This window comes from Marmota flaviventris, chromosome 10 (assembly GCF_047511675.1).
Source record: "Marmota flaviventris isolate mMarFla1 chromosome 10, mMarFla1.hap1, whole genome shotgun sequence".
Classification (NCBI taxonomy): domain Eukaryota; kingdom Metazoa; phylum Chordata; class Mammalia; order Rodentia; family Sciuridae; genus Marmota; species Marmota flaviventris.
The window spans coordinates 65,364,862-65,378,099 of NC_092507.1; the positions used below are offsets into that span (position 1 = coordinate 65,364,862).

The following is a 13,238-nucleotide window of genomic DNA, read 5'->3' on the forward strand; positions in this document are numbered from 1 at the left end:
TACCCTGTGACATCATAATCAACCTGTCAAAATTCAAATACAAAGAAGATTCTGAAATCAGTAACAGAAAAGCAAATGACACATAAAGGAGTTTCAAATCAACTAGCAGAAGACGTCTCAGCAGAAACCTTACAGGTGAAGAGAGAATGAGATAATGTATTCTAAGGGCTGACACGGGGACACTTTCTCCACAAATATTGTACCAAGGAATGAGGAATGCTGTCCTTCAGAAATGAAGAGAAGATAAAGATTTTCTCAGGGAAATAAAAGAGGAGGTATTTAATTACCATAGAAGAAATACTAATGGGAATTACTGAAGTTAAAAGAGAAGCACACTAGTGAGCAACTCAAACAGGCAACACTAGAAGACTCACTGGTAAAAGGAGGTAATGTCAAATTTAGAACACTCTAATAGTTTAATGGTTTGTAAATCACTTTAGTCTAAAAGTTAAGAGACAAAACTGTTACAAATAATAGGTACAATGATTTATTAAGGGAAGTGTATTATAAAAAGATGTGGTGGAAACATAGATGAATAAAAATGAGGAGGATTTATTTTTATTTTTACTTTTTTTGACTATGATAGTTAAATTGCCATCAATTTAAAAGTAACTTGTTATAGCTGGGCATGGTGGTGCATGTTATGTTATCCCAGTGACTTAGGAGGCTGAGGCAGGAAGAGTGCAATTTCAAGGTCAGCCTTAGCAACTTTGTGAGACCCAGGGACTCAAAATAAAAATAAAACATAAAAAGGTAACTTGGAGGTAATGAGCCCCGGGATATGATACCCAGTATCAAAACAACAAACAAACAAACAAACAAAAACTTGTTATATAATAATATAAAAAAAATTAAGATTTTTTTTTGTAAGCCACATGGTAACCACAAAACTAAGACATAGGGCTTGAAATTTAGCTTTATGGTACAGCAACACAACAGAAATACAAAGAATCCTAAGAAATTATTATGAAAAATACATGTCAACAAAATAGATAACATAGAAGAAACACAAATTCATTGATATAACCTTCTAATATTGAATAATTTAGAAGTAGAAAAACGGAATAGATGCAATAAAAGTAAGGAAATTCAGTCCACAATGTCTTCAAAGAGCAGCTAAGGACCTGATGGCTTCAATGCTGAATTCTTTTTTCTCCACAATTTTTAATTGGTGCATTATAGTTGTACATATTGATGAGATATGTTGTTGCATATTTGTATATGTATACAACATGATGTTCTTTGGCTTCATCCATTTTCCTGCAGATGCCATAATTTTATTTTTCTTTGTGACTGAATAAAACTCCATTGTGTGTGTATGTATATATGTATATATAACATTTTCTTTATCCATTTATCTGTTGATGGACACCAAAGCAGTTAATCATTTGGCGTTGTGAATCATACTGCTATAAACATGTTGTCACTGTAGTAAGATGACTTTAAATCTTCAGGGTAAATACCTAGAGGATGGTATAGCTGGATCACTGCCAAATTTTACTAAACATTTAGAGAAGACTAATACCAATTCTTCTCAAATGCTTCCAAAAATTTGAAAGGGTACTTCAAAACTTATTTTATGAAGTCAGCCGCACCCTCATACTAAAGCCAGATAAAACAAAACAAAATCCAAACAAGCCCTAAAATAAACAAACCAAACTACAAAGAATAGAAGAAAAGAGAACTTTAGACGAATATATCCAAATCATTCACATCATCCACCATGATCAAGTGGACTTTATCCCAAGGATGCAAGGATACTTCAATATATATATAATATATAAAATAATGAGACACATCACAGAATGAAGGATAAAAACCAATGATCATTTCAATAGATGCAGAAAAAGCATCTGACAAAAATACAACATTCCCTTCTGATAAAAACTGAGTAATTTAGGTATAGAAGGATTGTACCTGAACACAGTAAAGGCCATAGATGACAAACTCTCAGCTAATGTCATACTTATGAGGGATAGTTGAAAGTTTTTCCTCTAAGATCTAGAACAATGTAAGGATGCTTACTTAATCTACTTCTTTATTAAACATAGTACTAAAATTCCCAACTAGAGAAGAATTGAGAGAAATGAAAAGCAGCCAAATTTGCAAGTTGTTAAATATTCCTGTAAACAGACATAATTTTATATATAGAAAATCTGCTAAAACTACCGAACTGCTTGTTAGAACTAATGAATGAATTTTAGTACAAATTCAGGAAACAAAATCAAGAAGCAAAAATAAGTTGTATTTCTACACACTAACAGTGAATTATCTGAAAAAACAATCCAGAAAAAACAATCTAACCAACAGTTATTAAAAATAATGTAGGAATAAATATAACCAAGGAGGTGAAAGATCTCTAAACTGAAAACTATAAAAGTGATGAAACAAGTTAAGACAAATAGATTGAAAGATAACTTGTGTTTATGATTGGAAAGTTAATATTGTTAAAATACCACACTACCCAAAATGACATGCAGATTCAATGCAGTCCTTGTTACATAAACCTAGGCCCATTTATTCTTCACAGAAATTTAAGAAATCTAAAATACACATGGAATCATGAAAGATCTGAAGTAGCCAAACAATCTTGAGAAAAACAATAAAGCTAGAGGCCTCATACTACCTAACTTAAAAATGCAATGCAGATTTATAGTGAACCAAACAACATGGTACTGGCATAAAAACCAACACATAGACCAATGGAACAGAATAGAGAGCCCAGTAATAAGTCTACATACATGTATACAGTGATTTTTAAGAGAGGTGTCATAAGCACACAACAGAAAAAGGACAGTCTCTTCAATAATTCATATTAGAAGAAGTGTATGAACAAGGCAAAAAATTGAAGTTGACCATTTTCACACACCATATAAAAAATCAAACTTTAACTGAGTTAAATATTTAAATGTTTTATCTCAAACTATGAAACTACCAGAATAAAACCTGGGGAGAAACTTTCATGATATTGGTTTGAATAGCCATTTTTTTTTTGGATGTGACACCAAAAACACAGGCAACAGAAAAAAAATAGACAAATGGAATTGCATCAGACCAAAAAGCATCTGTACAGCAAAGGCAACAATCAACAGAGTGAAGACATGATCTACAGAAAGAACTATTTGCCAATTATACTTCTGAAAAGGAGTTAATATCCACATTATGCAAGAAACTCAAATAACTCAAAGGCAAGAAAACACTGCTTTACAAAATGGGCAAGGGACCTTAATCAGTATTTCTTAATAAAGAAGACACAGATGATTCTCAGATATATGAAAAAGTACTCAGCATCACTAATCATCAAGGAAACACAAATTAAAATCAGAATGAGATACTACCTCACCTATATTGGAATGTTTACTATCCATAAACGACAAAAAATAACAAGTGTTGGTAAAAATGAGAAAAAGTAACACTTGTGCTTTGCTGGTGGGAATGTTCAGAAATCATTGATAACAGTGTGGAGTTTTCCTAAAAAAAACCCCAAAAAACTAAAAATTGGACTACGATATGACCAGCAAATCCACTACTGTGTGTACAGTCAAAAGAAATGAAATCAATATCTTAAAGAGACATCTGTATTCCCTTATTTATTACAGCATTATTCACAACAGGTAAGATGTGGAATCAATTTAAGTGTACAGCAGTGGATGAATGCAGAAATAAAATATAGTGTAGTACACGTACGTGATGGAATATTGTTCAGGGATCACAAAGGAGAAAACCTGTCATTTGTGACAACGTGGATAAACCTAGAAGACATTATGCTAAGTGAAAGGCACAGAAAAAGAAATACTATATTATCTCAGATATGGAATCTAAAAACGTTGATTTCATGGAAGTAGATAGTAGAATGTTGGTTCCCAGGGGCCAAGGTTGGTTTGACACGGTTGAGAGATGTGTGTGTTGGCCAAAGGATGTAAGGTTTAAGTTAGGAAAAATAAGTTCAAGAGATCTGTAGCATGGTGACTACAGTCAATAACATTTTTATTCTTAAAAATGCTAAGAGAGGGGATGTAAAATTTCTCATCACAAAAATAATGATATGAGGCTATATATATGTCAATTTAGTCATTCCACAATGTATATATACTTCAAAACATTATGTTGTACAGGATAAGTACTTACAATTTTATCTATTTTTTTAAAAGAAACCTTAACTTTTTAAAACTTTAATTCATAGTATGTCCATTATCTACAGATAGAACCTCATATTGGAGATACTTAGTATTTTTTGAAGACTTTGAAAGGGTCCTGAGACCAAAATATTTGAAGACCACTGTGTTACAATTGTTCTAAATAAGAAGATAAAAGTTCCCAGTCAAGCACAACTGAGAGTCAAAATACTTGAAGACCACTGTTCTTCCTATTGTTCTGTTTTGAATATTAGTTAAAAAATGAACTTTAATGTGACTCCTTTACAGTATAGGATATATCCTGTTAAAGATGGAAAAGATGGACAATATCTTCCATTTATGTTGTGTGATTCGATGGGGTTGGATGAGACAGATGATGAAGGACTGTGCGTGGATGACATACCCTACATCTTAAAAGGCTGTGTTCCTGACAGATACCAAGTAAGATTTCTTCAATTATAAGCCATTTCAAACCATTTTCATTACTACTAGTCATTGAACTTTTACCCCACAAGACAATTTCAACTGTCATAATGTGACTCCAATATCAACTGACCACTTTAGATGAGTTAGTACACATGTAAGAAAAGCAGGGTCACTGCTGTTCTTGTCTATACCATTGAGAAATAAAGCTGAAAGGCAAGACTCTTCTCCTCTCAATTCAAGGAAAAGGTCATGGGGATATTGTTTATATCACTTTTTATAATTATGTGAATCAACAGTAAAGTTGTTGTTTAATTTCTTATTCTTTTTTGATCATATAGGCAATATATTGAACAATTAACCACATTATTTTGAAATATTATACCATAAGTGCTTAGAATTTACTAGTACAAAGCTATATACAAAGGTCATTTGTGACAGTGTGGGTAAACCTAGAAGACATTATGCTAAGTGAAAGACAGGCACAGAAAAAGAAATACTAGAAATACAAAGGTTGGCTCTGCTGCTAATTAGATATGCTCCTACAAACAAGTTAACATACTTGTCTCTCCATGTCTTCATTTTAAATGTATGAAACAGTGTCCACTTCAAAGGGTGGCTGATAATATTAGGTGAGCTTATACACTGCAAACACTCAAAAAGTTAACCTTTATTGTATTTCCTTTTGGTATTGGGTATGATAGAATAAGCCTCAGTTTCTAAACAGTGACCTCCATTGACTCTCAGTTGTGCTTGACTGGGAACTTTTATCTTCTTATTTAGACATTCAAAAATTACTTATTAAAACTCTGTTTTTTTACCAGACATGAAGACAGCTACTGCAAAAAGCATAGTTAAATAAACACAATTCATTTTCTTAGCGAGCTCTCAATCTGGTCAGGGAAAAGAAGATTTAAAGATTCAGGGAAGAGAACAGAGCAGGGAGATGAGAGAAAGCATGAGCATGCTAACTAAATTTGTGTAGAAGTGAATCAATCAGTTCAGCCTAGTATTGAAATATAATCAAAACCAGACACATTTCCAAACTCCTGTGATTTTTAATGCATTTTATGAATATTAGAAAGATTACTGTCTTGTGTTAAGGAGTCATTAATTTGAAAGTTGACATTTCTTTTGTTTCACTTCAGTTTATTTTCCCTCTGCAAAATTCAAAGAAATTATAGCATTTTAGTTAAAATGACATTTTTAGTATATATTTTCTCTCTTTTTATCTGTATCCTTTAGTCCATTTCAGCATGTAAAATATTTAAAGAGGAGTCTTAAATGGTATAAAACAAATGTTAATATCATTTATTTCTGGAGGTTAGAATTTTAAGTTAGCTTTTTCTAAAGCGTTATTTGCACTTAACTTCGATATATACAGTGTATAATAATCATTTTTAACAAAGGAATGAAGGTCTTTTTCCATAAGAAAGATATTATAATGATATTTTGTTCATAGTGGAAAGGAGGAATGAAAGGGGTATGATTGATGTGGGGAAGGAGTAGCTGGGGCAGCAGAGGGATAGTTTCAGGTTGTAGGTTAGTGGTGGTGAATTTTAATGATGGAGGCTGAATTTTGAATGTTATTTTATGTTTCTATAACAGTTTAATCCCTTTAATCCAATCACACCCAAGCATCCTACTTTTATCACCTCTCCGTCACTGAAGGACCGGATTCACTGTGTGGCTTATGTCTTGGACATCAACTCTATTAAGAGTCTCTCCTCTGGAATGGTAGCAAAGCTCAAACAAATTCATGAAGAAGTATTAAAATGTGGTGAGTCTCATCATATCAAAAATTTTTCATTTTGGAATAACTTATATGTCCAGAAAGTTGCAAAGAGAGTACAGAGAGGCCCCATGCACCCTTTACCCAATTTCCTGAGCCCTGGGTTTGGTGGCAATAGTACGAAGAGCTCATTCAAAGGCTTGACCTAAGGAAAGCCTTAAATATATAAATCTTAAGAACTTAAAGACTACATTGGCTATAGTTGTTTCTGATGTTATTTTCCTGTGGCTTGATTGGGGGTCACCTTCCCACGCTATGTGATTATAGATATGGAAGATCTAAAACAGGAAACTGACATTATTACAATGTACATGCATGGTTATATGTTATTTTATCACATGTAGATTCATGTAATTGTCACTACAATCAGGATACAGAATTATTCCATCACTATAAAGACTTCCCTCAGCTGGGCACAATGGGTATGCATGCAATCCAAGTGGTTTGGGAGACAGGGGGATTGTGAGTTCAAAGCCAGCCTCAGCAACTTAGTGAAGCCCTAAATAACTTGACAAGACCCTGTCTCTAAATAAAAAATGAGTGGGGGGGGGGATGTGGCTCAGTGGTTAAGAACCTCTGGGTTCAATCCCTGGTAACCAAAACAAACAAACATTTCCCTCATGATAGTATCTATTTCTTCACCATGCTTAGCTATTAACAACCACTACTATCTTTTGTCATTTGAGACTGTTGTGTAAATGAAATCATATATTCTGTCAGCCTTTTTGACTAGGCTTAATATTCTTTGAAATCCATCCAAGATGTTGCATGCATTTATTGTTCACTGTTTTTATTGTTGACTAATATTTCATTGTATAGATATACCACAGATTATTTAACCCTTATCTATCAAAAGATATTTTGATGGCTTCCAGTTTTTTTAGATACACATTTTCATTTATCTAGCATGGATCTAAAGTGTATGTTTAGATTTTAAAAAATTACCGAGTTACTCTCAGGTAAAACTGTACCAATATATATTCCCACTAGTATTGTAATAGTATTATTTGTATTTTTTCTAATATTTTGTATTGTTTCTAATTTTTAAAACAATGTTAACTCTTTTAATAGGTATATAGTAATATCTCATTATAATTTGTCTAGTGACATCAAATGCCTTTTTATGTGCTTATTTCTTTTGTATTTCTTCTTCAGTAAAGCATCTTTTCATGGCTTTTGCCTATTTTTAGGTTGAACTATTTATTGAGTTTTGTTTTTGTTTTTCTTACTGTAGAGTTTGAAAAGATCTCTAAGTTCTAGATATGAGTCCACTGTTAGATATATGGTTTGCAAATAATTTCTCCCAGCCAATTTTTCTTTCCATTATCATTATTTTTAGCTGTGCCATCTCTATTCTTCAGGGACTCTGAAAACAGGAATTCTAGATCCTTTTTCATAATCTTACTGTGTATTTATTTATTTGTTTCTATTGGCTATTTTTTAGAGTGGGTAACTTCTATCAATATATCTTCATATCCTCTGATTCTTTGTATTCTTTATTCTGCTTTTGACCATATCCAGTGTGTTTTCTCATTTTGGTAATATATTTTTTATGTCTATAATTTTCATTGTGTTCTTTTCCATATATTTTATTTCTTTGTTAAGACTTTCTATTTTTTACTTGTTTCAAGTGCATTCCTATTTGATTGTTAAGTGTATCTATAATTGTGCTTTAAAGTTCTAGCCAAATAATTCAAAAATATTTTTCATCAGATTAGGTATCAGGATCTTCTGATTAGTTTTTCTCATTCAAGTGGAAATTTTCCTGGTTTATGATGTGAGAAATAATTCTTAATTATATCTTGGATACTTCAGAAATTATGTTACGGGACTCTGGATCTTACTTAGACCTTGTGTTTTAGCAGACCCTCTTAACACCAGTAGAGTGGGGAAAACCCATGAGGCCCTTGGGGGGGCATGGCACTTTGTTACTTCTTCTTATATGGCCTTCATCACAGAAGCTTGTTACTTGGCCTCCCCCAACACTGCCAGAGAAAGAGAGGAGGATGACTCATTATTGCTAGTGTGGTGGATGTCCAAAATCCCCAGTAGCCTCTGTTGAGATCACTAAGGTGGTTGCATGGGGTAGGGCTGAAGTTATTTCTGTAGTACTTAGCTGGAGTAGTGTGGCCATTTTAAGAAAGTACTCATCTTGCTAGGTTGCCCTTTTTTAAAGCTCTAGCTAGAGAGACCAGATTCTTTTTTTTTTTCTTTTCTTTTTTTCCAGTTCTAGTTGACCTTTCCTGGTTGTGGGTTTCTCCAGCAGGGAATTTGGGATGTATGTGTTGAAAAGAAAACCTAGGGAAGCCACCTCTGGAATGTTTCTTTGTTCCCAACCTTTCTAGCCATTGTGTCTTCTCTCCACCTTTCAGTTTTTGTTGTTGATTTATGTATAATGCCCAGAATTTTTTGGCTGCATTTAATGGAAAGAATTTTCTAACTTTGCTAGTTATTTACCTGGGACTTACATAAAGAGACTAAAGTGAAGACAGTCATTTTAGTAATAGGAATTAGAAATACAAGATTTCTAAAAGCTCTGGTAAAGGAGTCTTAGGACATCCTGAGATTTGACTGATATTGGGAAACGTTAATTTTATCCTTTTTTCCTTGGTAGCAGTTGCTAGCAAAACAGAACTTTGGTAAGTTTAGAAGCCAAGTATGAATTATTTCTCCAGTCTCTGGTTTGAGGCAGAATGTAGTGGATTCTTACTGGAGCTGTGATATCAAGGCATTTGCTTTGGTATATGATCACAGTGTTTCTCACTTTCTCTCTCTCTCTCTCTCTCTCTTTTTGTTTATTTGTTTGTTTGTTTTTTAGTTCTCCGAGTACAGCAACCACTATTACTCCTGTTGACGACTTTAGAACACAGTTTGAATGGGAGAGTAGATTTTTGCAATTATTGCAAATGTAGTTGTATTTAAAAGGAACATACTCTATATACAGAGTTAAGAAAAATTGTGCTGTGAATGGATAATTATGAATGTAATGCACTCCACTATTGTCATGTATGCAAGAAATAAAAAAAGGTGGATCTTTCATGTTGGAAGAAAAAACATTTATCCTTGAGAAGAAATTCAGGCTCCATATTGAGATTTACTGAGAATATTTCATTCTCCAGTTCTTAAAATTACCTTACATAGAGTGGCTTTCACACAATTTAATTACCTGTTTGACATATTGCTGTCTATGATATAAAATAACAGATTTATCTGTTTGATACAGGTGTAGCACATGTAGCCTTACTTACTAAAGTGAATGATTGTGATGAAGTTCTTCAAGAGAACTTTCTAAACATGACAAAAAAGATGACTTCTTGGAACCAGGTGAAGAATGCTGTTTGTAATTGGATATTATAGTAATAGTATCAGAATCATACTCTGTGTGTGTGTGTGTATGTGTGTTTGTGTGTGTGTATGTGTGTGTTCACACAACATATCCAAAGGCAAAGGATTGGAATCAATTGCTTGGCTTATTCAACTTTATACTTTTTTTAAACAATAATTTTCTGAATTATAATTACATTCTGAAGAGAATTTATCAAGCTATGGCTTTTTCAGTTTCTTGGATATTATTTAAAATCCAGTCAAATTTCAAATATGACATGCTTTTTAAATACGTTTTTCCACAGGTAATGTTAATCAACCAAATGCTAGGCATTCCTCTTTCTAATATCTTGATGGTTAGAAATTATGCTTCAGAGCGGGAGCTGGACCCTATGAAGGATGTTCTGATTCTCTCTGCACTGAGGCAGATGCTGCGGGCTGCAAACGACTTCTTGGAGGACTTGCCTCTTGAGGAAATTGGTAAGCTGGGCTTTTTCTGTTCCTCTTGTAAGGCACTGGTGTTTTTTGAAAAACCTTAAGTTATACTTAAATTGGGTGGATGGGGCCTGACTAGTCCTGACAGTTGTGTTTGAAGAGATGCTTCATTTCTGCCCCTTTGTTTTCTTTTCAGATGAAAGTTCATAATTGTTAAAATTCTCCCAGTGAAATTAGCTGCCTGGATTCTGACTCTTGGCACAAATCTAGACTGGGATGCCCCAGTCCATCTGTTCATGTCCTTCTTCAGCATCTGCTGTTGCTCCTGATTTGCCTTCTGCCCTAGACAACATCTAACTGATGGCTGATAGGATCAGTCACTCCTCAGACCAACCCAAAGGTCAATCCTTGAGAAGTGGTGGCCCAAGATATGTCCTGCCACAAACTACTCTCCATGTTTCTGAACCATTTACAATTTAGTATCTGTGACACTTTTCTCACCCTTCTCAGGCAAAATCCTTACTCATTCATCTATAGCACTTTATGTAACTATATGAGTTCTGATCACATTGAATACTGATTATAAAGTGATTAGATAGATATCTGCTTTTCTATATATATTGTGAGTTCTTTGAGAAACAGGGTTTGGGTTTTGTCTCTTTGTATTCACAGAGCTTAGCATAGTACCTGATAATACACAAGCATACCCGTGATAACTCTTCTCTCCTATCCTCTCCAGAGTAACATTTACTTTAAATATTTCTCCATATAGAAGGGAAGGCAAAGAGAATGAAAGGCTGAAGAGAACAAATGGAAATATCAGAGGGAAAGTATTTTACTTGTCTCTGGATGAAAATATGAATCTCTAAATAATTGAATGTAAATTAAAAAGAGCCTGTATTTCTTAACAAATTAGTGTTTTATTTCTGTGAAAAATAAAGTTTCTTCCTCAAATGATAACTGTGCCTGATTTCATTTGAATTCCAAACCATCCTAGTCATGTATCCAAAGTGGAATGATCAAATAAGGTTACCATTGTAAGTTAATAAGAAGGTTGTCTTATGTAAGTGACCAGATGATTCTGAAGTCCTCTTGATAGCTGTCAAAATTAGAACTATCAGTAAAGACTATCAATAAGAAAAACAAGTCCCCAAAATAGTTTTCAGTTATTTTTTTACCTGTAAAGGCTTCATAATTCTCTTCTTCCAATTTCTCAAAAATGTTTTGCTTCAATGGTTACTTATATTCTAACAATCTAATTTATATTTAATCAAAATTAGTCTCTCCTGGTTATTTCTAGGTATTAAGAGTATTGGAATTTCTTAGATCTAGGCAAGGGAAAATGAATGTTCTTAAAGTACAGCTGCAGGTGAAGCTGGGCTCAAGTAAATGTTTGGGAGCCATGATCCAAAGGAAGAGATGGGGTCTTTAAACAAGGTCTAGAAACAGGATGGTCATAGAAATTGACAGTTAGAGCCAGAAGTAAGTTTTGAGAACAAAAGCAGAGGGCAACCTGAAGAGTTATTATGTGTATATAGTAAGAATAAATATAAAATGCAAGGCACATTTGTCTCCTTATGATCCAGAGGAACAAAACAAGCCACAGCCCTTGTGGTTTGGGAGAGACTGAAGGTGTTGGAAGATTAACCATTGTTCCACAATGTGAATGAGGCAGTCCAAGAAAACATCTGGACAGAAGGTGGGGCTTCTTTATTCTGTATTAAGGGTAGCTGTGGAGCAATTTTATGTAGGAGAGAGGGATCCTGAAAAGGAATAGCAGGAAGTACTATAGAGGTGAAGAGGAAGAAACATTGAGGCACTGAACTTGTGAACCACAGTATCTGGGAACATGAATGTAGAGACTTTAAGTTTCCTTTTTGTGCTAAAGAGGAAAATAGTAGCAAAATGATGCTCTATAATGTTTTAGGAATATAAGCATGCAGTGGAATTAAATGTCCATTTGGAATTTAAGATGGAAAAGTTTGGTGAGAGAGAGGGCTTTAAGTAGGGAGAAACTTCTCTTGTAGGGACAAGTGCATGGAGTACTGCATACATGACATACGTTAAGGGCATCTGAGTGGCAGGTCATTCCCCTCGTGCCTGGCATGATGTGAGCAGCAGGCTGCTTACCCTGAAGGCACAGCCCTGGATGTGAGGCCATGTGTTGCAGTCCCTGTGCTTGTTCCACGGCTCAATCCTCAATTGGTCGCTGCAAGGACAGTTAGCAGCAATTGTATTGGTGGCTGCCTGTAATCTGCTTAGCTACTGCCTTGAGTATATATACATGGTAACTGCACAATAAAATTAGACCTGCTTCCTGCTTGGTCTCCGGAGGTCTTGATTAGTGACTCCACAGCCACACTCTCCTCTACTCTGTTCCGTGGACCTCTTCGCTGGACGAGAGAGAGCCCACGCCTTCTCTTTTATCCGGGAGGGGACTTTCCCTAATTTTGTGGATCCTCTCATCTTTCTCTACCACTCTTAAGGATGATGGGACTTATCACCTGACCACAATTTAGAGGCTACCCAGGAGTTTTGAAATTTTGCAAAATTTAACATTAAACTAAGTATATAGCTCAGTCAAAGTCACTAAACTCCTTCTAAAAATAGTGCTAAGGGACATAGTAGATAAAACATAAGAATGGCGCAAGGTAGCATATCATCCTAAAACAGCTAAAGCTGTGGAAACAGCTTAAGCATCAATGCCTAAGCCTGTGAGATTTGGGTGAATAGGCTAGGTTGTTGTGTTAGAAAGTGATTGTTTCTAATAGAAGTTCTTTGTGCAAACTTGCCCAACCTCTTCCTCAATAAAATAGCAAGAGGGGTTGTACTGGATGATACATAAGCTGATATCTTTTTTAGAAGGACAATTTTAAGGATTATCATGTTACTTCCTCATAGAAAAAGGCAGGCTCACAATTAGATAATAATGAAAAAATTGATGGAGGGACCCAAGTGAGCTCCAATACTTCAGAGATGAGTTGATGAATAATCATCTTTTAAGATATAGCTCAATCTGATGCTAAAGTATAAGATGGCAAGGCTGGTCAAAGTCCTCAAGGTATCCCTAAATGTCATGGGAAATTGAAAGCCTTCAAGGCTCATCCTTAATATATTAGTCTCTGACC

General features: G+C 34.5%; 1 protein-coding gene across 2 annotated transcripts in view; it reads left to right on the forward strand.

Moving 5' to 3' along the window:
* Positions 1-11,070, forward strand: part of Ifi44l (interferon induced protein 44 like) — a 39,059-nt gene extending 27,989 nt beyond the window's left edge. For both annotated transcript variants that reach the window (XM_027935183.2, XM_027935184.3), the window contains exons 5-9: positions 4,425-4,577; positions 6,168-6,339; positions 9,575-9,675; positions 9,981-10,155; positions 10,307-11,070. In XM_027935183.2, the coding sequence (XP_027790984.2) occupies positions 4,425-4,577; positions 6,168-6,339; positions 9,575-9,675; positions 9,981-10,155; positions 10,307-10,320 (615 nt within the window). In that variant the 3' untranslated portion in view covers positions 10,321-11,070. The remainder of the gene's footprint in view (positions 1-4,424; positions 4,578-6,167; positions 6,340-9,574; positions 9,676-9,980; positions 10,156-10,306) is intronic.
* Positions 11,071-13,238: the final 2,168 nt, after the last annotated feature.